The sequence below is a fragment of the Polyodon spathula genome, chromosome 31 (assembly GCF_017654505.1).
Source record: "Polyodon spathula isolate WHYD16114869_AA chromosome 31, ASM1765450v1, whole genome shotgun sequence".
Classification (NCBI taxonomy): domain Eukaryota; kingdom Metazoa; phylum Chordata; class Actinopteri; order Acipenseriformes; family Polyodontidae; genus Polyodon; species Polyodon spathula.
The window spans coordinates 3,451,791-3,476,945 of NC_054564.1; the positions used below are offsets into that span (position 1 = coordinate 3,451,791).

At 39.3% G+C, this 25,155-nt stretch overlaps 1 protein-coding gene across 1 annotated transcript; it reads left to right on the top strand.

The window, feature by feature from the left end:
- Positions 1–3,260: 3,260 nt before the first annotated feature.
- Positions 3,261–23,375, top strand: star (steroidogenic acute regulatory protein). The gene is made up of 7 exons (XM_041233750.1): positions 3,261–3,442; positions 3,962–4,069; positions 9,638–9,765; positions 11,858–12,016; positions 12,429–12,613; positions 21,853–21,946; positions 22,378–23,375. The coding sequence occupies exons 1-7, from the start codon at positions 3,379–3,381 to the stop codon at positions 22,480–22,482; spliced, it is 843 nt and encodes a 280-aa protein (XP_041089684.1). The 5' UTR covers positions 3,261–3,378; the 3' UTR covers positions 22,483–23,375.
- The last annotated feature ends 1,780 nt before the right edge of the window (positions 23,376–25,155 follow it).

Consider the following 25,155-nt stretch of genomic DNA (forward strand, 5'->3'; position numbering starts at 1 on the left):
AAATATCATTGTTTCTAATACTACATAAAAATGAAATATAATGCTACTTCCAGTATGAGGGCTGCATTGTACTATGGAGGAGCGTACGAGTCTGCCAGCTGACTGTGCCTGCATCCAGGAGCTGTGTTGTAAACATAGATAGTTCCATTGAACAGTACTGTGTAAACACATGTAAACTGGTACCTACAAACCTGTAAAACCATTTTTTTTTTTTTTTTTCTAAAAGTAAAAAGAATACATAAAATACGTTTCATATTAGGCACATACGTTGTTATCCTACCTGTCATTTCAGTTTGCTGTATGCATCTGAGTGCAGTTTGTCGTATTCCAATCAAAATGACTACTTTCAAGATTAAATATTTACTTCTGATATATTCCCAGTTGCATTTGTGGAACAAAATGAAGCATTGTTTTCTCCCGGGTACATTGAAAAATAAGCAACTAGGCTTTCACTGAGTTGGCATCTTGACAAATCCACTATTGTAGCAATCTCTGTCTCATAGTCAGTCTACAAACAAAGACTTGAAATAAAAAAAAAAATACATGTGCTAGGAGGAGGGGGCGTGTTTTGTTTGCTGCAAAAACAGAATATTTTACATTATATTAAAAAAAGACATGCATTGTAATGCCTGGGTCACATTGACCCACATGGCAGTTCTAGGTATAATTGTTTATAAATAATTTTTGCGATTCTGGCTATCAAACAGAGACAGGATATTTAATTCATATATTTACAAAATGTCAAAAACAGACACACACATACGACTTACAACGGAAGGGTAATTAACATTTTAAGTGCAAAATGGTGTTAAAATTGGACAGAATGTTAAAGGCAGTTAATCTTCCTTTTTAGCACATCTGCTGGTGCTGTGTCCTTCACTTGTGACGGCTTCGGTATTCCATCACATTAGGTAATGGTTACATTTCATATTTGAAAGGAAACGTTAGGTTATTATCATAACCCTGGTTCCCTGAAAGAGAAACGTTACCCTCCAGGCCTGAAGAGGAAATAACACGGAGTCCTACGCATTAGCCGTCTGGAGACGGTGCCTGACGCAGACGTGGCTCTTAAAGGAGCACCTTTGATGCAAGTGCTTACGTTTGTACCCCAGATTTTTATATTTGTGACATGTTCAGAAACAATAGTATATCTGAAGCAGACGTGTATCTATGTAGTTGTCGTGCATGCTTGTGTGCACTTTTGTTAACAATTAATCAAGCCTAATCTGATTATGCTGAGACATCAAAAGCAATCTAAGAAAAGTGTGTTCTTGTTCTTCATTATATTCACATTAGCTGTGTTATGCACGTTGGGATGCACAGAATTAACAAAAAACTAAAATTAACTAAAATTATACTCAAGGACCCAAACAACAAATACATCTATATTCACGGCACAACCTGATGATTTGCTGGGGTATATCTTTATAGGGGGAGCTCTGTATTAAAAAACAAAGGTACATTTTCACTGACATTTTGCAGGTTTCCCATGTGTTCCCAATAGTTATACTATGAGTTTACCACACATTGCCATCTTTTCAAATTTGTTTTAACATACCTCTGTGCTTAGCTGTGCTTTTACTATTTAGTACACTTTGCCAAGCTTTCACTATGGGAAACTTTTTTTATAAGGGATATAATTGCTGTGAATTTGATGATGAGACAATTAATTGCCCAATTATTTGTAAGAAAATGTTGTGCCCCTTAGTGTGTCGAGTACTCAGCGAGCCCAGTCCTTGATGCCCCAGCTGTGTGTGTGTGTGACAGACAGAACATCATCATTTCTCATGCTCTGGGTGATAACACCAAGGCCGTGTTTATTAAGTGTTTCTTTACAAGAGACTGATACAGGAGGAAGTTTGTATTTCTTGAGTGTTTAAAAGAAATCACAGAAAATTCAACTTTCTATGTTATATGTAATATAAAATCACAGAAACGTGTTACTTTCAGTCTCTGCTGAAGGAACAATGTGATTTGTACACTGGTATGGAGATTTGTAAAGATGGGTTTCTGAAGATCAGACGTGGCCTGCTGTTGCTATGAAGATCACTTCCTGTATCCTGGTGTGTTTGACATACTGGCCAGTTTGCAAGTTTTACGTTAAACTAATGTTTTTACCGATTACATCAGGACTGAAGAAAGAGAAAAATAATTAAAAATGTTTATAATGGTTCTGGCTGCTGTCAAGGTTTTAGTAAGAAAATCTTTGTCCAAATCCAAGTCTGGTCAGAGATTTATTCCCATCCTCTCAAACACCCAGAACATTATCTATCTAATGAACAAGAAAAGTAATTGATAAACTGAAAACTCACTATTTTAGTAATCAGTTACAAGGGTTTGGCGTCTGCCTTCAGATACCATGTTGTAGCTAATTATTAAAATAATGTGTTTATCAGTTACCTTTCTTCAGTAAGTGTTCCTGTTGTAGCCTGATTCTCCTTTGCTGCTTATGAATATTTGTAATTATATATATATATATATATATATATATATATATATATATATATATATATATATATATATATATATATATATATGATACCGTGGACGTTGGACATGTATTTTCGTTGTGCTCTCCGTCCTGCAGTAGAGCTCAGAAATTATGGAATGCTCTGCCTTTGTTTTTCAGGGAAGCTGGGACCGGTACAGTTTTCAAGTCAAGACTAAAAACACATGTTTATAAAATGTTTTTCTTATTTTAGTGGGTTTTAATGTAACTTTAAAATGTAATTTTATTATTATGTGTATACTGTTATTTAAATCTGTTATTTAAATGGTCTTGTTTAAAAAGCGGTACATAAATGCAATTAATAAAATAAGCACTAGCCAAAGCATCATGCTTTACCTTCAAGTTTTACTGAGTGTTTGGAAGTTACAGATGAGTTAAACAATGGAAGCCATTGCCAGACTAGCAGTAGCCTTTGAAAACAAGAGAATCAAATACTTTCCAATGTCCGCACAGACACTCAAAGGCAAAATGTTTGTCTGCTGGTACTGGAATTAGAGGTTACCCCAGTCTCACAGTTCATTGAATTAGGGCAGCAAGTGGAAAATCTGAGTAATGGCCACACCATATGACAACACAACACAAGAATTATGGAGACTGACGTGTTTCTAGCTGGTCACAGTGGAAGTATTAAGCAGCAGCTTTATCTCTCCTCCAGGGCTGTGCGTCTGTAACAGACTCCATGGCCTTGCCCTGGGGCCTCGCTGTGGATGGCTCATTTGTTCTCTTATCTCTTTGCTCACTGAGCCTCGGCCTTCACTCTGGGTATATAGAGCTTGATCTGAGCAAGTCTCAGCAGAAAGAACACTCCCTTGCCAAACTACAGAGTTACAGAGCTTCCCATCAGAAAAGAGAAGACAACAGCAAAGACAATGCTCCCAGCCACTTTCAAACTCTGTGCAGGCATCTCTTACAGACATCTTAGGAACATGACTGGTAAGAGACCAAGCAAAAACTATTAGACACTGATATTCATTTCTATTTTGTGTTATTTTAAGCAACGCTGATAGCTGTGTTGGGCAGGTAAAAGCTCTAAAGCAGAATCAGTTGCAACTACTGTCTGAATCAGAGTTTATTCCGATTATAAACAAATAAACTGCATTTATTATTTCAAATCTTTAAGTAACATCTCTCTTCAATTTTCAATGTGATAGACATTCAGTCGCAATGTTTTGTGGGCTGTATCCTTTTTGCTTTGCAATGGAGCTTTCTGATTTGTAGATGAAAGTTCTGTGGTTGCTAATAATTCATAGTGCTATATTTAAAATGGGCAATTTAAATTCTATTAGTTTCTACCAAATGAATCTGTACTTTTGTGATGCTGTGCTGGACCACCAAACTCATGAATTAGAATCCAAGTCTCGTGAGGAGAAAGGTATGTGTAGTGAAATGGTCTGCTTGGACACAAGAATGTTTAAGTAATCTATGCATGCTACTTTCTCCCTGTTACCCCAGGTCTGCAGAAAACAGCAGTAGTTGCCATTAACCACGAGCTGAAGAGGTTTGCTGCTCCCGGACCCAGTAACTGGATTAGCCAGGTCCGCAGGAAGAGCTCCTTACTAAGTGAGTAGTCCATGTAACACAAATTCAGTGACAACGTTTCAATATAAACTGTAGTAAATAAATTCAGCACTATTGTGTTTAATATACACAATAGTAACCAGATTTCAAAGATCAGAACAGGGACACAGATTTAAAATAGTTTTCAAACTAGTTTAAGAAATATTTTTATTCAAGTACAGTGCTTTTATCACTTTTACGTTTTCACATTAAATCAATAAAAAACAACCTGATACGACACTATACCTTCACGCTGCAAACGAATCCCGGAACAGAGAAACATTTCTGGGAAACATTGGGGCAGTTTCCATAGAAAAAGAAAAAGCAGCTTCACGCTTTTCAAAGTATTTTAAGGTTGTACCTTTCAGGTAGTGTGGGTTTCCATGTAGTTCTTTGCCAGAGAATTTATCCTTCCAAATGCAAATAACCAAATTAATATTAAAATGTGGGAAGGTATATTTCATTGTTTGTGTCTGAGTTCCAAGATGGCCTTGCGCGACTGCTGACATCGTACAGCTTCGTATGTTTTTAGGTTTGTGTTGAAGCACTGCAAGTGCAGCCTGCATCAGGCCATCAGAAGAAAACGAGGTGTACTATCCTCAAAGGGGTGTGCAGCTTTTGAAAAAAAACTTGTCTAAGGGACAAAATGCTAAAAAAAAAAAAAAATATCTACTTGCCCTCTCCCCGTCGTACAAAACACATATACAAATTTAATATAAACTTGTAAGATGTTGGCTTTATTTAACAGTGAACCCAATCAATCTCATGATTAACAGGGGCAGCCTTGTAGCTTGACTGGTTCACAAAAGGTTCCCTTGACCCCGCCTCACCTCAACAAGTTTATAACATACTTTAAGGAAAAGTTCCTTTCAGTGCAGTTTGGAACACAGTTGCTTGTAAATTTAAGAAAGATACTAAGAGTACAACTGTAATAAGCAATACTTGGAGTCACTCAAATATAAAAATAGCTTCTGCCTGTTTTTTCCTCCTCACTTTTTCTCTATAAGCTGAATCCAACTCCTGATGTGCAGGTGCTTTAGTCTGTTGCATCACAGATATGAAATCATTACCAACTATTACTGCTGCTTTGTGGAATTCAGATTTTTTTTTGAGCTCTTCAGTTTTGTAACTGCTGAACCCCAGATTTGTAATGGACTTGTGTATAACCTGTCAAGTTTCTCTGCATTTTGTTGTTTTTCAGCCAAAATGCATGCAATATTTTTTTTTTAAAAAGTGTGTTCTTTTGTTTATTTCTTTCTATCTATCAATCTATCTATCCATACATAGACAGTGCCTATAGGAATTATTCACCCCCTTTGGACGTTTTCAGTTTGTTGTGTTACAACCTGAAATCTTGATGTAAAATGGGATATTTTTTCCATTGATTTACACAACCTACTCAACACTTTGAAGAGGCAAGAGAATTAATTGTGAAACAGTTAAAGAAAAAAAAAAGAGAAAACACAGTCAACTGAAATGTCTTGGTTAGATAAGTATTCACCCTCAAGTCAAACTTTGGCACCTTTGGCAGCAATTACAGCTGTGAGTCTTTTGGGTAAGTCTGTACCAGGTTTACACATCTGGATCGTGCAATATTCGCCCATTCTTCTTGGCAAAAAATTGTTCAATCTCTGTAAAGTTGGATGGGGATCGTTGGTGGACAGCAATCTTAAAGTCTTAAAGCCACTCCAGTGTCGCTTTGGCTGTGTGCTTGGGGTCATTGTCCTGCTGAATGGTGAATCTCAGTCCCAGTCTTAGGTCTTTTGTAGACTGAAGCAGGTTTTCCTCAAGGAAGTATTTAGCCTCATCCATTTTGCTCTCTACCCTGACAAGCTTCCCAGTTCCTGCTGATGAAAAGCATCCCCATAGCATGATGCTGCCACCACCATGCTTCACAGTAGGAGTGGTGTTACCTGGGTGATGTGCTGTGTTGGGTTTGCGCCAAACATAACGCTTTGCATTTAGGCCAAATAGTTCAATGTTTGTTTCATCAGACCACAGAATAGTTTGACACATCTTTTCGGAATCTCCCACATGCCTTTTTGAAAATTCCAAGCAGGATTTTACATGTTTTTTTTTTCCAGAAATGGCTTCCTTCTTGCCACTCTTCCATACAGGCCAGATTTATGGAGCACCTCAGCTACTGTTGACACATGGCCAGTTTCTCCCATATCAGCCATGGAATGCTGTAGGTCTTTCAGAGTTGTCATTGGCCTCTTGGTGGCTTCTCTGACCAATGCCCTTCTTACCTGGCTGCTCAGTTTGGGAGGACGGCCTGCTCTAAGCAGATTATGGGTGGTGCCATATACCTTCCACTTCTTAATGATAAACTTGATTGTGTTCCAAGGGATATTCAATGCCTTTGAAATCTTTTTATACCCCTCCCCTGATCTGTGTCTTTCCACAACTTTATCCCGGAGTTGTTTTGAAAGCTCCTTGGTCTTCATGGTAGTATCTTTGCTTTGAATGCACTACCGAACTGTTGGACCGTACAGAGACAGGTGTATTTAATCTGAAATCATGTGAACCACTTATTGCACAGACAGACTCCATTGAACTTATTGCAATTGGTTGCACCTGAGCTTATTTAGGAGTGTCTTAGTAGAGGGGGTGAATACTTCTCTAATGAAGACTTTCAGGTTTTTATTTTTAAATTGATTTGGTCCCCCCCATTTTTTCACACATTGAAAGTGTTGAGTAGGATCTGTAAATCAAAGGGAAAAAAATCAAATTTAAATGCATCAAGATTTCAGGTTGTAACACAGCAAACTGGGGGACAGACATTTCCTATAGGCGCTGTACACACACACACACACACACACACACACACACACACACACACACACACACACACAGCAGGGTGAGCCTGGTTTCATACCTGGATGGCTTTTTTTTCCCTGCAGTACTCAGTGAAAAATAAATATTAATTAATACAAACAAATTGCCATGAGATTTACAGTATGTATTTTATTTTAAAAATACAACATTGTACAGATAGTCTCAATAGTTTCACAAATCGATGGATTGTGCAATAAATAACTAATGGCTTATGTTCAAATCTAGCAAAAAAAAAAAGTAATTTTAGCATTGAAAAATAGCGTTTTACGTAAAAAAATGTAAATATGATAAATAGCAAACTAAGTTAGCAACATTAAAATCAAAAGAAAAAAAGCATTACATTTTTTACCAGTAAACCACTTTTATAAAAAAAAAAACTACAAAAAAAAACAACATCCCAACAAGCACTGTACATGTTTGATTACAAGGTGACTTTATAAATTACACAACAAGACAGTGACTATGGTGTTTGGTGGTAGTATTTGCTAATTTTAAAATCATTAAAATAATTGTAACCAGTAGAAGATCAGCTTTTCTCCACATAGGGGCGGGACGGAAACACTTTTTAAAATGTCTGTGTGTAGCCGCTAGACTCCAGCAATTCAGTTTCAGAAACTTGCGTGGCTCTCTAGAAAAATACCTGGCGTGCCTTTCTAGCAACAGAACAAACATAAATAAATAAAATATGTATATAAAAATATAACGGCAAAACTTCTTGTCCCCCACACAAATCTTGTTATCCCAGACATCAGGCGATACAAATTGCATACCCCTGCCTTGTATTATTTGCTAAGTATTTTTGACTGTATATATATTTATTATAAACCTATTATACATGTACATACACACAATATAAGATACATACAGTCACACACACACACACACACACACACACACACACATATATATATATATATATATATACACACACATTTTATATATATATATATATATATATATATATATATATATATATATATATATATATATATATATATATATATATATATATATATTATAACATTCGAATCAGAATTAATGTAGTCGTTAAGACTATATACCAAAAGATATATGCTTTTTGGTAGAAACATATACTATATTTATCAAAAAATAGAGTCAGAATCAGGCCAAGTGTCACTCGAGCATTTCTACTAAAACTAAACTTTGCAAGTGTGTTGCACGTTGGACCAGAATTTTTTGCCACGTTGACCGCCGCAAAACGTGCATTCAAATAAACATCTGACGCCAACTGCTCGCAAGCTGTCAATCAAACATAGCTTGCACATGAGTCATTGTGCAAGAGGATGATTCCACTCAAATTACTACTTTGCTTTGATTGTCTCTAAAGCCTTTGACATTTCAAAAAATATCCTATTTGACTTAAACTTAAACACCCGCCTTCGGGCGCACAGTTGAGGTTTTTTTTTAATTTTTGTTTATTTTTTATTTATTAATAAATGTACTTAAACTTGGCATTCACTTGGTCCCAACCCATGCAGTTTGCACACATGCCCACCTGTGGCTATGTCACTGTATACAGCTGCTTCAATACTGTAACAAGGGCATAACGCGATTAATGAAGTGGTTTTATACAGAACTGTAAACCCACAAGAGATATACAACATGACATTCCAGACAGAGCAAAAACAATAATAAAATTGCTTTCTGTTGTTTTGGAATCCACAACACATGTTTGTTGCAAGCATCTGTATCAAGGACTGTTGATTTAGAAGCAACATTATGTAATAGAATAAAATAGCCATGAAAGTCATGTAAAAAATCATGTAATTAGCTTCTCTGCTGGAGATTGTCATCGATTATTTTCAGGGTTTTTTTTTTTAAGCGGTATAAGCAAATTATACGGTTTGTTAATCGGTGCATTTTGGTAGTTAATGATTAATTTGTCACGCGATATAGTGGCGCGGCATTAGTTGACACAATGAATCGTTTTAAACATACCGTTGTGTTGACATTTGATCTAATATTTCAAAAACAAAAAATGCCGTTTTGGTAACGATGACATTAGTGTGCTCATGTTAGACTGTGACGGTGTGTTAATGGAATGTTACTGGTATGTTATGTTTAATTTCCAAGTTGTGTTTTCAGTGGTCATTTAGTCTCAAATAAAGGCTTTCATTTGATACAACTTAATAGTAATGGATAAAGTGAGTCCTACTTTTTGTTTAAAACTGTTTGAACATTGCAGTTCAGCAGTTTATTATGGATGTTTCCTTTTTTTACTGCAATCAGTAACTCCATCCACAGTGATTTCTGAATGGTTTAGTTTCAAATGGTGAAGCATTGAACTTGTGTTTTTGTGGTTCGGCAATTTTGTTTCTCGTCCGGTTTTTCAAAATACTTCCAAACACGGCTTTGCCTTGTTCCTTTGTTTAGAGATGCCATTCTATAAAAAATGTATGATGTCATAAATATCGCTTGACATTAGCTGTCTTACCCTACTATAGCATGAACACAGAGTGCACTAATGAAGCGCAGATCGACAGAGAATAAAACCCGCCCCTGTGTCAATGTTTCTGTTGCACCAAATAGAAAAAATACTTAGAGTCAATTGCCAAACCCCTTCATTTTTATAATATCCGCCCTTACTACATTGTGTATTGATGCTTCTCCCAGTTATGTATTGCACTGCATTGTGTATTGATGCTTCTCCCAGTGCTGCATTTCATTGCATTGTATTGTGTATTGATGCTTTTCCCTGTGCTACTGGTCCAGGCTCCAGGAGTGAAGAGAAACCCTACAGTGAGGTGGAAATGTCCTACGTGAAGCAAGGAGAGGAGGCTCTTCAGAAGTCGATCAGCATCCTCAGTGATCAGGACAACTGGAAGACTGAGATTGTGGCTGTAAGTATCTCTATGCTACTGTGTATGGCACTGTGACATGTACTGCAGATACCCATTGACATCTGGACTCCAGAGACCAGCTGTTGTTGCCAGGATCACCATATGTAATGCAGGCTAGATCTTCAAAATACATATACAGTTGTAGGAGGTACTGTATTGTACTGTACTTGAAGCTGACACCCTGGGATCCTTCAAGAAGCTGCTTGATGAGATTCTGGGATCAATAAGCTACTAATAACCAAACGAGCAAGATGGGCCGAATGGCCTCCTCTCGTTTGTAAACTTTCTTATGTTCTTATGTTCTTATACAGCCAGGGGTTAATTTGTAAACAAAAAGGTACCAGACCTTATATTTAAGGAAGAGGGATAGCATTTTGTTCTAAATCTAATGTACTGACCTTAATTTACAGCAGCTCCCACATGCTTCAAGTTCTCTGTTTGTGGATCATGGTTTCATGTCTTATTGTTGGTGTCGGTAGCTGCATGCCTGCCTTTGCCTAGACATGTTTTAACACAATCTGCAATACTAGGAGAGGGCTGACTAATCTCTTGAACAGGAGCGATGACATTGCTGTTGTTAAGAACGTGTGACAGAGATCGAATGACACTTGTTGTTAGATATCCCTCCCGACCTGAGAGGGTACTAGATAAAGGGAGCAGAGCACCCTGGACTAAAAGGCATGACACTTTATTCCCGTGGGTAGGTGGAAGTCGGCCTGCTAGAAAAGGGACTGAGCTACGGTACCCGAACTCAAATACCTGAACGGGAAATGTATAAAATAAGGGCATAGCAAAGTAATCTGTTGCTTTTTAAATGGTTAGAAAACAACCTTAAAGGAGTCCCTGCATTTAAAAGAAACTGTGAATGTTCTGTTAGTCTGTCTTGTAAATGTTGTTTGTTTGTTTCGTCTGTTTTCAAGATTACTAGCACGATCCGCAGGCCAGCACTTCACTTTTCACTAGGAACTGTCTTTGCACCACAAGCACTTAATTCATGCAAAGTAGGAACTGTGTCTGTGTCTTTGTGTTTTGTGTGGGTGATAAAACTGGACTTTTTTGGTTGCTGGTCAAACCCGTGGGATTATACAAACTGTTGTGATACACGCCACTGTATCGCTTTCATCATTTATTATTTACAGGTATTCGCCATAAGGCTCTGGCCATTTTAAACCATTTCAATAAACAGCCTTGCACCTGTTCGTAATTGTCTGTGTGATTTGTACCTGCACTGACCTGTATCTACTCACCACTTTGCCACAGAACACTAGATTTTTTTTTTTAATTTTGGCGGTACGTGGTTGGGTTGTAAAAATACTAGTAATGTTGCATCCTAAAATATATATCGTTAGGCCTACGGTATACTTTCCTCATTCAATTCATGGAACAGGAAAGCTTTTTTTTTTTGTGCATGGTATGTATATAGAGTTCAATTTTAAAAGAAAAAATATGTTTTTTAATTCTTGCCTGCAAGACAAAAAGGTAAATGATCTGGGATCCGCTGCAATCCAGCACAAACTAACACCTGTACAAAAGCAAAGTGTAATAAAACATGGTGAAAATATTGTAAAGCCCTCAGGCATGGTAAAGCATATTAAAAAGCTTGGCAAAGCATGGTACAGCATGGCAAAGCATATTAAAAAGCATGGCAAAGCATGGTAAACTATAGTCAATGCATAATATAACCATGGGAATAGCATGGGGGAAACTGGAAAATTACTGTTGCAAATTTATGTGGTAAACTTTTATAAGGGAGGTGCCGTGAATTGACAGCAATATAAAAGGAAATGTGCTGATCTAGCCTGCATTACACACAGGGAAAGAGAATCAAGAACAATAAGAGCCATTTACAATGATTGGAAACTAAATAATAATATATTTTTTTTAATATGAAAAGGTAATTGCTACTTGTTACATTTTGGTGCTCATGGAAGTTGATGGCATTAGGCACCATGAGAGCTTCCCTTCCCAGCTGCAGTCTGCAGTCCTGACCTGAACACCCCCTGCCTGCCATGAAGTCTTGGATCTCTGTGTTTAATTATGCTGAATTGTGTGTTGGTTTTGTGATGTGGATAAAGGATTCTCTCTGCTCCAGGCCAATGGAGACAAGGTGCTGAGCAAGGTGCTCCCGGACATCGGAAAGGTGTTCAAGCTGGAGGTGGTCTTGGACCAGTACCCTGACCACCTGTATGGGGAGCTGGTGGACAACATGGAGCAGATGGGCGAGTGGAATCCCAACGTTAAGCAAGTCAAGGTACATAAGAACATGACAATAGAAGAAAATATACAAACAACCCATCAGTGTTCACTGGGTTCCTAGTTACTGGCTGGGTTTTAAAGGATCCCTCATGACTAAGTAACTGGTGGTTAAATTAAATTGCGGCTTCTTTAGGGGATGTTTGCTTTGCATATTAACCCATCTAAGCTAAATTCACAGTCCTTGATTAACAGTAAATCGTAAACTTTACCCAAGGGAATAGTAGATAGTCCAGGATCAGTGCCAATGAAACTACCTGTGCATGGCCTGCCAACATTGGCAACTCAGCAGAACCAGAATTCAAACCAGGGAGCTCATGATTGCATGACTCACCCTGCAGTCACTTAATAGTGCCTTCAGTCAGTATGTAGTCTCTATCTGGTGCTTTCCTCTTCTCTCTGCTGCTCAGATCCTCCAAAGGATTGGGCAGGACACCATGGTGACTCACGAGATGGCAGCCGAGACTGCAGGAAACATTGTGGGGCCCCGAGACTTTGTGAGCGTGCGCTGTGCCAAGAGGCGTGGCTCCACCTGCTTCCTTGCTGGCATGTCTACCCGACACCCTGGCATGCCTGAGCAAAAAGGCTTTGTCAGGTAAGAGCAGCACAGGTTTTCTATGAAAGTCCTCAAAGTCAGAACATAAGAAATTTTCCAAGTCTTTATGAGTCTTTGGGTTCTTATTCCTTCTCTCGTTGTCGCTACTAAACGAACATAAGAAAGTTTACAAATGAGAGGAGGCCATTTGGCCTATCTTGCTTATTTGGTTGTTAGTAGCTTATTGATCCCAGAATCTCATCAAGCAGCTTCTTGAAGGATCCCAGGGTGTCAGCTTCAACAACATTACTGGGGTTGTTGAAGTACAGGGGTACATAACATGGGGATTTTACCTGCAAGTGACAACCTCTAATAGAACTACCATAGGGTGTTAAAGAAATGAAACTTTTATATCACTATACATATCACAAAATCCCAAAATGCATCACATTCCATATGATTGTCCTGAGGGGCTACTTGTATGATGCATAATAAGATCTAATGTTGTCAAGGGTCATGAACAAGTTCAATTCCCACTACAACCGTTCTTTTTTTTAAATTTAATTGTTTTACTTAGCAGTAGTAAATATATAAAATAGTGGCATTTCAAAATCACATGAGCCTGATTTTACTTTAGAGAAAAATATGGCTACAATAATTATAATATGGAACGTAGTAGTTCTTTGCTGATGTTAATGATCACCTTTAATGTCTAAACATGTGTACTTACCAATACTTTAAACTTTCATTTCATAATAAATATTGAGGTATATTATGTCCCCGAGTGCCTGTACAAAAATGTAAAAATAAAGACTGATTGATGAAAAGGGCATCTCCTCAAAATCCGCTAAAGTCAATGATATACTGAAAATCCTTTTGGATGAATTGCAGGGTTCGAAATTAGCACCCGCAAAATGCAGATGGATTTGGTCTGGGGCGGGTAAATTTGACATACTCGTCTGCCCCTGTGGCGCATCCGTTTTTATTGCTGTTGTTTATTTAATTTGGTGCTCAAGCATGCGGCAAGTGGGTGTGCTATGAGCATGGTTGATCTGGCCAGCCTGTAATAATGTCATGAATAAACTATTTCAACCTATTAGCACTAAACATTGCCATATGAAGGCAGGTGCTTATTGTTTCAACCTATAAGTAGCCAGCATTGCCCTGCGATAGAGTGTTTACCTTCTGAAAGTCTCATATCAGCTGTGATAACTGAGCTCAAGAATGTATAATCCAGCACTACATTTAAAACAAACCGAGCAAGGAATATTTTAAATGTTAGCATACATACATCAATATATCTAGCAATAAACAAGCCATATATTTAAAGTGTATCTTGCAGGTTTTTTTATCACTGAAATGGATGCAGCAGTGTTTATTAAGAATATCAGCATGTTTTATTTTTTTAAAACTTTTTATAGGCCACTAAAATGTGATTAATGTGGATCACGGACCACGTGTACCAAAAACACAACCTTTTTGTACCACATAACGCGTGACGTTTCAAAAGGGAAACATCTCTCAGCCTGTATGTCTGGCCTACAGGTTTGTGAGATAAAAAAATTATAATAATAATAATAATAATAATAATAATAATATGGTGAATACATGCGTGTGCAGGGGTTGCACAAACTACAACCTGTCAGGGCATCGGGTGCATGCCTTTCCAGGGAAAAGGAGTGCCGTATTTCGCTCCTCGGTGCAGAGGCCAACTGAGATGACACCAGAGGATCAACCCGAAGCTTATCTGGAGGTGTTTGAGGTAATGGTGACCTCTGCTAGTTGGGCCCAGGCACAATGTGCTATCTACTTCTTGCCACAGCTGACGGGGGAAGCATAAGCAGCATCATCTTATCGTCGAGCTCTTTAATGGCTCCAGTATTTCCACCTCTTGCTGAAGCTCCAGGGCGAGAAACTAACCTATGAGGTGTTGAACATGCAGGGAGGTGGGCCACATTGCTCGGCTTTGCCCCGTGATGGATTGTGACCTCAGCCGACCAGATAGGCGTGTTCAATTACCTTAGTCACTTCAGCAGATGGGTTTTATTATTCCTGTGTCAGTGTATGGTACAAGAACCCAGGCTGTCTTGGATTCAGGGTGTGGTCATTCCCTAATACAGGAGAGCCTGATCTCACCGGGGCATAATCAAATATGGGACAGGTGCATATTAAATGTATACATGGAGATATATGCTCTTATCCCAAGGTTAGTATAAATGTAAAAATTGGCCAGCAGGTGACGTGAGTATAGGTAGGGTTGTTGTAAGCCATGGGAGCTGATTTTTTTAGCTTGTTCCCATGACTTGGCTCCAGCAAGTACGTGACAACGTGCTGGGCAGGCGCTTTGACCAAGCAGCTGTGGTAAATGGTCGAGCCTAGACTCGTTTCCATGTACCCTCACTTTGAAATTGCTTGGGATCTCTTGTACCATGTTGAGAAATTACCCCAGACTGGGGAAGTGCATCACCAGTTGATCATTCCTCAACCCTTTAAGGAAGATTTATTGCAGGCCCACGCTATTCCCCTGTCAGGTCATTTGGGAAGGGATAAGACTAAAGCAAGGCATGTGTTTACTGATTCTACTGGATGGGGCTGGATGGTGACATCAGACGTTTTTGCGAACGCTGTGGGGAGTGTCAGAAGGCCAGTCCTAGAGCCATCCCACGAGCTCCATTGGTGTCATTGCCACTAGTGGAAGCTCTTTTTGAGTGTATTGGAATGGATATAGTTAGTCCGCTGGAGAGGTCCGGCAGAATACACACACCTATTGGACATTCTGGATTACGCTACGCGTTATCTCAAGGCCATTTCCCTCCGCTCCACATCGGCTAAATTTGTTGCCAATGAGCTTGTGAAGGTCTTTTCCTGAGTCGGGATCTCCAAAGAAATACTAACTGACCAAGGCACCAACTTCATTTCCCAACGAGTCCACAGAACATGTAATCTTTTGGGAATTAAGACCATTAGGACCTCGGTGTTTCATCCTCAAACCGATGGTCTTGTGGAGCATTTTAATAAGACCCTCATAAACATGTTGCACAGTTTTATTAATAGTGATGTGCATTACTGGAACCAGCTGATTTCTCCCCTTCTCTTTGCTATCAGAGAGGTACCCCAGGCTTCTATGCGGTTTTTACCATTTTTTACCATTTGAGTTGAGCGGAGACCCACAGGGTGTGCTTGATCTGGTCAGAGAGATGTGGGAGGAAGATCAGTATAATTTGACCAATACCGTCCGGTATGTGTTGGACCTGTGCAAATGTCTAGAGTCTGTTGGAAAATGGGAGCATGACAACTTGCAACAGGCTCAGCACAGACAGGAGACACAGTACAGAGCTCGGTTACGCACATTTCAGCCGGGGGATAAAGTGCTTCTGTTATTACCTAGTTCCGAGTCAATACTTCTGTCTAAGTGGTAAGGACCTTTTGAGGTTACACGCCGGATTGGGAAGGTGGACTATGAGATCTGCTTGCCGGAGCAACGGAGAGAAAAGCACATTTACCATGTCAACCTCTTGAAGCCCTGGTTGCAACAAGAGCCGTTGTTAGTGGCGCAAGCAGATGATGTCACAGACTTGGGACCTGATCTTTCTGTGTTGGTGAAAAAGGGTCGGTACAGATTGCAGACAATCTCACACCAACACAGAAATGTCAGGTTCGGGCACTGGTGGCGGAATTTCCTGATGTGTTTGCTCCAGTCCTGGGGCAGACTCAAGTAGCTCATCATCACATTGAAGTTGAGCCGGGGGTGCCAGTTTGCTAGAGGCCATACCGTATACCTGAATGCAAAAGACAGGTAATAAAAATTGGAAATTGATACCCGTGTCCCGGGTAGATAAGTTGCTGGAGCGTCTAGGCACGGCTCATTTTATAACGACACTGGATTTAATGAAGGGGTACTAGCAGATACCCCTGACCCTGGAATCCAGAGAGAGGACAACATTTTCGCCTCCCTTTGGGTTGTACCAATTTAGGACCATGCCTTTTGGGTTGTATGGAGCGCCAGCCACTTTTCAGCTGTTGCTGGATTGCGTTTTGCAGCCCCATCAGCAGTACACCACTGCTTACATAGATGACATGGTTATCCACAGTGAGGACTGGCTGAGTCATCTGTGTAAGGTAGCAGCGGTACTGCAATCCTTGCGGGAGGCTGGGCTCACTGCTAACCCAAAGAAATGTGCCATTGGGAAGAGTGAGTTGGAATATTTGGGGTATCGAGTGACCAGATCAGACCGCCAATTGCTAAGGTGAAAGCTTTGGCTGACTGGCCTGTCCCTGCGACCAAAATCCAGGTGTGCTCTTTCTTGGTACTAGCAGGCTATTATAGAATATTCATCATGAGCTTCGCCACGCTCGTTAATCCCTTGACAGACCTCACCCGGAAGGCTGCCCCAAATATGGTTCAGTGGACACAGTCGTGCCTGAGGGCCTTTCTCACTTTGAAGTGAAGGCTGTGTAGCAAGCTAGTGCTGTGTGTTCCTGATTTCAGTAAGGGGTTCTGCCTGCAGATGAATGCTTCAGAGACAGGTCTCAGGGCAGTGTTGTCTCGGGAGGTTCAGGGAAGCAAGGACTCAGTCCTGTACATCAGCAGGAAGCTCCTTCCCCCGCGAGAAAAACTATAGTACCATCGAGAAGGAGTGTCTCGCAGTAAAATGGGCATTCAAGTAACTCCGGTACTACCTCCTGGGCAACACTTCACCCTGGTGACAGATCATGGCCCTCTTTGCATGGCTGCATGGATGAAAGATAACAATGCCAGAATAACTTGGTGGTACTTGGCCCTGCAGCCCTATGCCTCCAGGGTTGTCCACCAAGCAGGAAAGCTGCATAAAAATTCAGATTTTTTTCTTTTTGGGAAGGCATGGGAGTGTAGGATTTTTGAATGGACCGGTGGTGCCATTCTGAGGGGGAGGATATATAACAGATCTGTGCTGACTGTCTGATGTATGCATGGTGATGCAGGAAGAGGGCAGCAGTAAGATCTGCCTGTCAGTCATGGCAGTGACACGGAGAGGTGGGGAAGAGGGTGTGTTGGTTTTCCCTCTCTCTGAGTGGCTGAAAGGTGGGCCTTGGGGGATTGCTGGGCCTATAAAATAATAGCCCTCCAGAACAAAATGAGAACAAAACAAAAGAAAAAGAAAGAAAAATGATTTTTTTAGTGGCGGGGAAAAACTTGGGCCTGCGAGTGTCTTTGACTGTCTATCTGATTGTGTTTCATTTACCATTGCTGGTATCTAGGAACGGTGCACCTCTAGTGCCACCTGCTGGTGAACAATAAATAGTGCACCCGAGTAAAGAAAAAAATATTTTTCCATATTCATTGCTGAAGTTGTCTTATCTGCTTATATATCTTATCAATCCTTATGTTTAATGTACATTAGTGTAATGTTTTTAATTTATTGTCTTTGAAAAGATTTCACAGTGTCACTGCCTGCTGTGCTGTGTCAGTCTGTGATCACAGACAAAATATGACAAAAAATGTGTGTTATAGTATAGAAAGTTTTAACTGAGGAAGTTGTTACAATAGGCCATAATGTACAATCGTGAAACTAATATAAACTTTACAGAGTAAGATACTGAAGTGTATATTATTGATAATCAAACACATTACATGTTTGGAAATTACACTCACCATGCAGCAGTTTTGATCCGCCAGAGATTTTGGAGGGTCCACAACTCTATCCCCATTTAGTCGCTGTCTCTGTTGATCAGTGGGATCCCGCTGCCTCGTCTGTGGTTAAAAAATGTAGGGTTGTGGCCCGATTGCTAAAATTAATTTGGTCTTCAACTTCATTTTTTATTGTTTTCAGCGGCAGTCCTCATGTGTGTTTACCTTTTCTTACATAACTTCCAGTTTTATTCAGGCCAGCATGATTTTTAAGGGGGTGGTTAGGTCAGCCAGAGTGTCCTCGGCTCACCGCGCACCAGCGACCCCTGTAGTCTGGCCGGGCACCTGCGGGCTTGCCTGTAAGCTGCCCAGGGCTGCGTTGTCCTCTGAAGCTGTAGCTCTGAGGTGGCTGCATGGTGAGTTTGCAGTGTGAAAGAAGCGGTCGGCTGACGGCACATGCTTTGGAGGACAGCGTGTGTTCGTCTTCGCCGCTCCCAAGTCAGCGTAGGTGAGAAAATAATAAAAAATAATTGGTGACTACTAAATTTTGAAGGAAAACAAAAGACTCCGCTCAATCACACTAAAAATAAATAAATAAAAAAAACCCTCTGGTAGCTCCATTAAAGGTGCAATAGCTTCCATAGGAAACATTTTTGGGTGTCACTCTTATTGGCAAATATTTCAATTATAATTTCCCATATATCTTTTTTGAGAACCACGGTTCAGAACTGTTACGAAGAAGATACTTTCAAACCTATTGTTTTTGTCTGTGTGTTTCTAAGAAAACAATAATGTCTTTTAAAAGAACCACACAATACTCAGTGATTTGAACTATTTGTAGCTCTTCAGAACTGGAGAGAGGAGATCTCCTGAGCGGATATATGAGTATAGAAAGTCTTTTATATTAGATTCTAGAACAATAATTTAAGTGTCTATCTACCATGCTACAAAGGACACATTATCTAACAATTTAGCTCTGCTAATTCAAATTAACCATCTGTTCTAAAATATTATTACATATTGTTCCTGCGATTAATGAACATAATGATATCTGAAGTTCTGTTAATTCTAGTTTCTATTATAAATACATTCATGTTTTCTGTTCAATGCCTGCAATGGTCAATGGAGACCAAGGGACATTGAAGGGCTGGGCAAGATAATGGTAACCCAGTGTTAAAAAATAAATTAAAAAAAAAAAAAAAAAAAAAGATAAATCAGATCTTTATTTGGATCAGACTGATACAAGCATTAAGAACATAAGAAATTCCATTTGGCCCACCTATGCTCACTTGCTTAATGCAAAACGTGGTCAGTTAACACTCAGGAGAGGAAAAACAAACAAAAAAACCCTAACCATTTAGTTAGTAAGGGAATTAACCCTCTGTGAATCCTTGGCTAAATGGACTAGGTGTATGGTAAAGGTCTTATTACGGTCACAGAGAGGGTTGTACAGTATTGTTCATGACAGCATCCAGCCTATTCTTGAAGGATCCGATAGTCTCTGCTTCAACAAGGCAGTCCGGCAGCTTGTTCCATTGGTTCAGCACCTTTTCTGTGAAAAAGCCCTTCTCCCCTCGGCTCTGAATATGCCCGCCTTCAGCTTCCACATGTGGCCCCTGGTTCTGTTCTCTGTGACCTGTGAAAAATAATTCTCAGCAATTACTTAAACCCCTTTACAATTTGAAATACCTCTATTAAGATGCCTCTGGCTCTCCTCCTTTCCTTCAATCCTGGGATTAATTGTGTTTCTCTCCTCTGTACTCTCTCCAGTGCCTCAATGTCTTTTTTATCACAGGGACCAGAACTGGACACGATATTCCAGGTGTGGTCATACCAGTGCATTGTATAATTTTAATATAACGTCTCTTATAACTGACTTGACTATATAACCTGACATTCTATTTGCCCTTTTTATAGCTTCACAGTCTAGTTGGCTTAAGAGATTCACCCGCTACTGCCTCCAAGTCCTTTCCATTCATAGCCTCCTCTATTTTGTTACTATTCATGCTGTACTTGCCTCCAATGTTTTTGAGCCTATCCGCAAGACTTTGCATTTATTCACATTCAATTTAATTTGCCATGTGTCGGCCCAAGCTTGAATCTTGTCTAAATCTCTTTGTATAGTTGAAGTTGCTGATTGGGAGTTGTCTACCCCTCCCAGTTTTGCATAGTTTACTGATTATGTCTTGGTCCAATTCATTTATATAAATGAACAATAGCAATGGCATAAATCCTCCTCTGTAAATACTTGCCCAAAGTGTTAATTAAGTACATCTGTGATTTGGTTGACTTTAGTCACTAAGTTACCACTGCTGTCACGTAAACTACTGACTTCCTCTTTCAGTTTCTTTAGGGTTAACATATTGAAACCCTTTTGAGTTGAAGTTTTTTTTAAGTTTACTTGCTGCCGCTACTTGTTTCTCCAAATCCCTTTTCGCGTTCCTAGTCTGTTTCTAAGGTCTCTAGAGGCCTGTCTGTATTCTACTTGTGAGGCTGCTCCTTATGATTTAATAGAAATGTATAGTTATTTTATTTAATACCCATCTTACTAAAACAATTTACTCATCATGCTTTCTTTTTCTTAAGTTTACCATTTCTCATTTTTGGGATAAATTTATGTTGCATTCCTTTGTAATTTGCTCTCCTGAAATTGTAAACCATTGTCTTTGATTTATGTACTGCCCTTCATTTATTTGCCACAGACTCATATTATGGTAATTTATTTCTAGTGGTTCTATTACCTGTAAGTTGTGTATCCTTGCTTCATTGTTTGTTAATACCAGATCTAGTATCTAGTCAGAGCATTCACCATTTGTGATAACAAGCAATATTACACTAACTCTATCATTCCCATGTCTGAGCTACTGTCTGAGGTCATGTGGGCCCAATTTATGTTTGGGAAGTTAAAGTCTCCCATTATTAGAGTGTCCCCTTCATTACTTATTTTTTTTGGTTCTGCAAAAACTGGCACAGCACGTTGGCTTTTATATTAAATTTGGGTTTGTTTCCAAGAGAGAGCTTTACTGTTGTAATTTATCTTGCTTTACCAGTTAAAAATGTGACAGTAGTTTAATATTATCCAATAGTAAACCCTATAACTTGTTTTAATACTTTGTGTTAGCTTAGGGCTACTCTTTGGACCATTACATTTGCTCAGTAGACAGTAGTTGTTGCAGTTACAATAGATGCAGTAGATGGATTAGCCAATCTTTGGGTAATTGAATAGTTCATTAATACTTTTTTTTTTTTTTGTTAATGGCATATTACAGGCTTACATGTTTGTTTTCACCCTAATTTAGCTGTTTCAGGTGCTACAGAACAAAATCTAAACTGGCTTCATTTGTAGCAGTAAAATGCCAACATACAGCGGCTCATACAGCGCCTCTTTGCAGGGCATGTCATTATGTTGCTGCATTCTTTTAAAATGAAAAAAACTAAACAGTCTGTGTAATCTTGACACTGGTGCAATCTGAGAATGGGTACAAGACTGATAAAATGACTGTGGGATAACATGTTGATAGATCACCAGCTATCTGTATTGCGTGAAGTCTCAATTAAAAACATAATGGTTGAAGATGATTAGAATATTACTTGTTTGTTTGCTCATTTGGTAGCTAACTATATAATATACCAGCAGCAGCAGAGAGACAGAGCACTGTATAGTCATGTCCAAACTGTTTTCTCGTTCTAGAGCTGAGAACGGCCCCACCTGTATTGTTCTTCGGCCCAATGCTGAGGACCCAACCAAGACAAAGTTCACCTGGCTTCTCAGCATAGACCTGAAGGTAAGAGCCTTCCTGGAGTGGGAAAGGGCTAGTGGTGCAGTAAGCAAATGAATGGGGTTGGTCAATACTAGGAAATTAATGCAGGTAAGTCACAGGTTTTGCAGCCTTAGTTATCATGCCTTTAGATTACCAATTAACAGTTTTGTTGTTAGGGTTTTATCCACTAATGTCTGGGCGTGAGCATGCATGCTAATTAGGAACATAAAATCCTTAAAACTGGTAGGTAGGTATTAGGGTTAGCAACACAAAGTCGACTAGTCAGTCGAACAGTAAAGTGACTTCAGAAATGGATAGTCAATTAATACAAACACATTTGTTTTATTCATATATTTTAAGCGACAACTAGTAGACCTATTTGACCTCAGCTCATGTGGGTGCAGCTGGCTGGTATTTTCCATCTTCAGTTCTTAACCTTTTTCTCACCAACATAGGGTTGGCTTCCGAAAACCATCATTAACCAGGTCCTGTCCCAAACCCAAATGGACTTCGCCCAGCACCTGCGTGGCCGCATGGAGACCATAGCTCTGCCCTGCTGACCCCTCGGACCAGCCCAACACTGCACTCAGTGCATACTGTACACACACCAGTCTCTAGAGTGTTCACTTGCCAATGCAGGAGTGGGTGGACTCTTTCGTAACCGGATTGAATAGAGCTTAATTTGTTTTCACCTTTATTCCATTTGTTTTACAAAATTGTAGTTACAACAAAAATACTGTAGTGCTGGGGATATTGAAATGTTACTAGAGGATGTACACAGATTTGTGATAAAGTAGTCTGACTCAGTTTTATTTGATGTGTGTATTCCAATTTTTGTTACCACATGGACCTAACAGTAGGATGCCGTTATTCTGGAGTTTGACAATTGATAGCCATTTAATAGCTTGTTCAATTACAATATAACACTTATTAGAAAAATGTTGCTGAATAGGCCTTCGTATCTCTTGCTGTGAGTGACGAAACTTGGCTACAAGAAAGAGTGCTATAAAATGACTGCCTTTTAAAAATTCCATCAGTTTTCCAAACACATAGACACTAAACACCTTCTCTAGCTACATGACGCACTGACACAGCAGGAGCTACGACACTGGCTACAATCCCAGGTTCTGCTCTAGGTAATGAAGAAGTGCTTTTATTGTAAGCCAATTATTTATTAACTTGCAATTATATTAATTCAATGATATGCTGTATATGTTGTTATTTATTAAATATATTTAAATGTATGAATGGAAAACTTTACTGGGGGGGAGGGATGTTTTAAAAGAATTGGAATTGACCTGAAATGAAAATGCTTGATTGTTTGGAAGGGGGTAGAGCTGTGGATTTTAAATTGCAACCAGGACCCTGTCTCCATCTTCATGTTAATTGCAAGCACCACCACTAACCTTAAAGAACAATGCCCTTTCTATTTTATGGTGTTTGTACACGTTCTTTTTACTGTTGCTCCAATATTGAGCTATTTTCTCTAGATCTGCCTTTGAGCTAGAGATGGCACAGTTGAAATGGAATGAGGACGGCAGGTCAGGGCTGGCACTTATGATCAAGCTCAAAGTAGGTTCAAAGCCAAGTAAAAGCATATGGTTAGAGAAAAATGAGAATTCAATGTCGTGTACATTTAACATATTAGGAATGTTTGTAACCCAGGTTTAGAAACTACCAATATTGTAGTTGGTAGTGAAACTTGGTAGTCCTGATGTAAACTTACTAGTCCTAATGTGAAGTGCCTAAGTTAGAATCAACAACAACAGCTGGGGTCCCTAAAAATAGGCTTGCATTTTATTTTCCTAAAAAATAAACAGCATCTTAAATTGTGATTTTATTTATTTATTTAACAAAGTACCTTAGTAAATGCTCCTACAGATCGACCAATCACCTGTTTGCACCTTAATTGAGTGACTAATCTACTGTGTGTGAGAAACTGACACTGACTCTCAGCTGTGTCACCTTGCCAACCACGAAGCTCCACCTGAAAATGACACCGATGACACAAATAAAATGTTTATTTTATTGTCATTACATGTGTTGCTATTTACAACAATGCTGGCCGGTTTGTGGAGTTGGAGGTTACACCCTTTGTGACTAAATAACTGTGAATTACTCCCTACAATAATGAATGTACTCACGTGGTCTTCACTAAAGTCTCAATTTAAAGACAATACGTTTCACTGGAGCCCTCAGGATGAAATTGTTAGCTAGGTGGCTACATTTATTTATTTTTTTAATTTGCAGTGGGAGAAAGCCGCTTCAGCAAGTACAGTAGAATCTGTCAGAACTGCCAGACGCTGAATCTACTAGGTTGGATACTAATGACAGCATAACAAATACAAAATAAAAACGCAGCTCTTTTGGTAGATTTGTATAAATGGATTTGAATATGTGAAGGATCGCCTTCCGCCAATGAATGTTTTAATTTTTAAACACTGCAATAACTGTTCTGTGTGAAGCATCCACACTGTAATTTGACAGAACAGGTGATTTATTGCACTGTGCAGGACATATTTTCCCCCACTGGTGCTTGAGCCAGAGCACTCACGGAATCGCTGCCTGTGCACCTATTATCAGTGATTAAAGCCTGGTTTTACAAGGCTTGACAAGAACAACAACTCAGGTAAGACAACCATTAAATGTATTTATCTAAATGCTAGAAGTATCAGAAACAAAATTCTAGAACTTGAAGCTACTGCACTAACAGGTAACTATGATGTGATAGGTGTTACAGAAACGTGGTTGTCTGAGAGTGATGGGGACGAATATAATATTTGTGGGTATACACTGTACAGGAAAGACAGGCAGGACAGAAGAGGAGGAGGGGTAGCGCTATACATAAGAAACAGTCTTGAAGCCCAGGTGTTAAACCTGGACAAAGAAAATTAAACCGAATCAATATGGGTCAGAATAACAGACAAAAATTCAAAAGGCATAATAATAGGAGCATGCTATAGACCGCCAGATTCAGACGGTGAGCACAATAATCTGTTATACAATGACATTAGAAATGTGTGTAGCAAAGGAGAAGCCATACTAATGGGGGATTTCAACTTCCCCCAAATAAAATGGGAAAACCCGGTGGGTAGCGCGAAGGATGAAATAGAAATGGTGGAAATGACAAATGACTGCTTCCTAACACAATTTGTGAAGGCACCCACTAGAGGGGAGGCATGCCTTGATTTAGTCTTTTCAAATAACGAAGATAGAATAACTAAAACAGAGGT

Bases quoted from the DNA above. Each gene is read 5' to 3' on its own strand.
- star (XM_041233750.1), top strand. From the start codon at position 3,379: ATGCTCCCAGCCACTTTCAAACTCTGTGCAGGCATCTCTTACAGACAT. The intron at 4,070-9,637 runs GTGAGTAGTCCA...CTACTGGTCCAG, and splicing joins CAGGAAGAGCTCCTTACTAA to GCTCCAGGAGTGAAGAGAAA. The intron at 9,766-11,857 runs GTAAGTATCTCT...TCTCTGCTCCAG, and splicing joins GGAAGACTGAGATTGTGGCT to GCCAATGGAGACAAGGTGCT.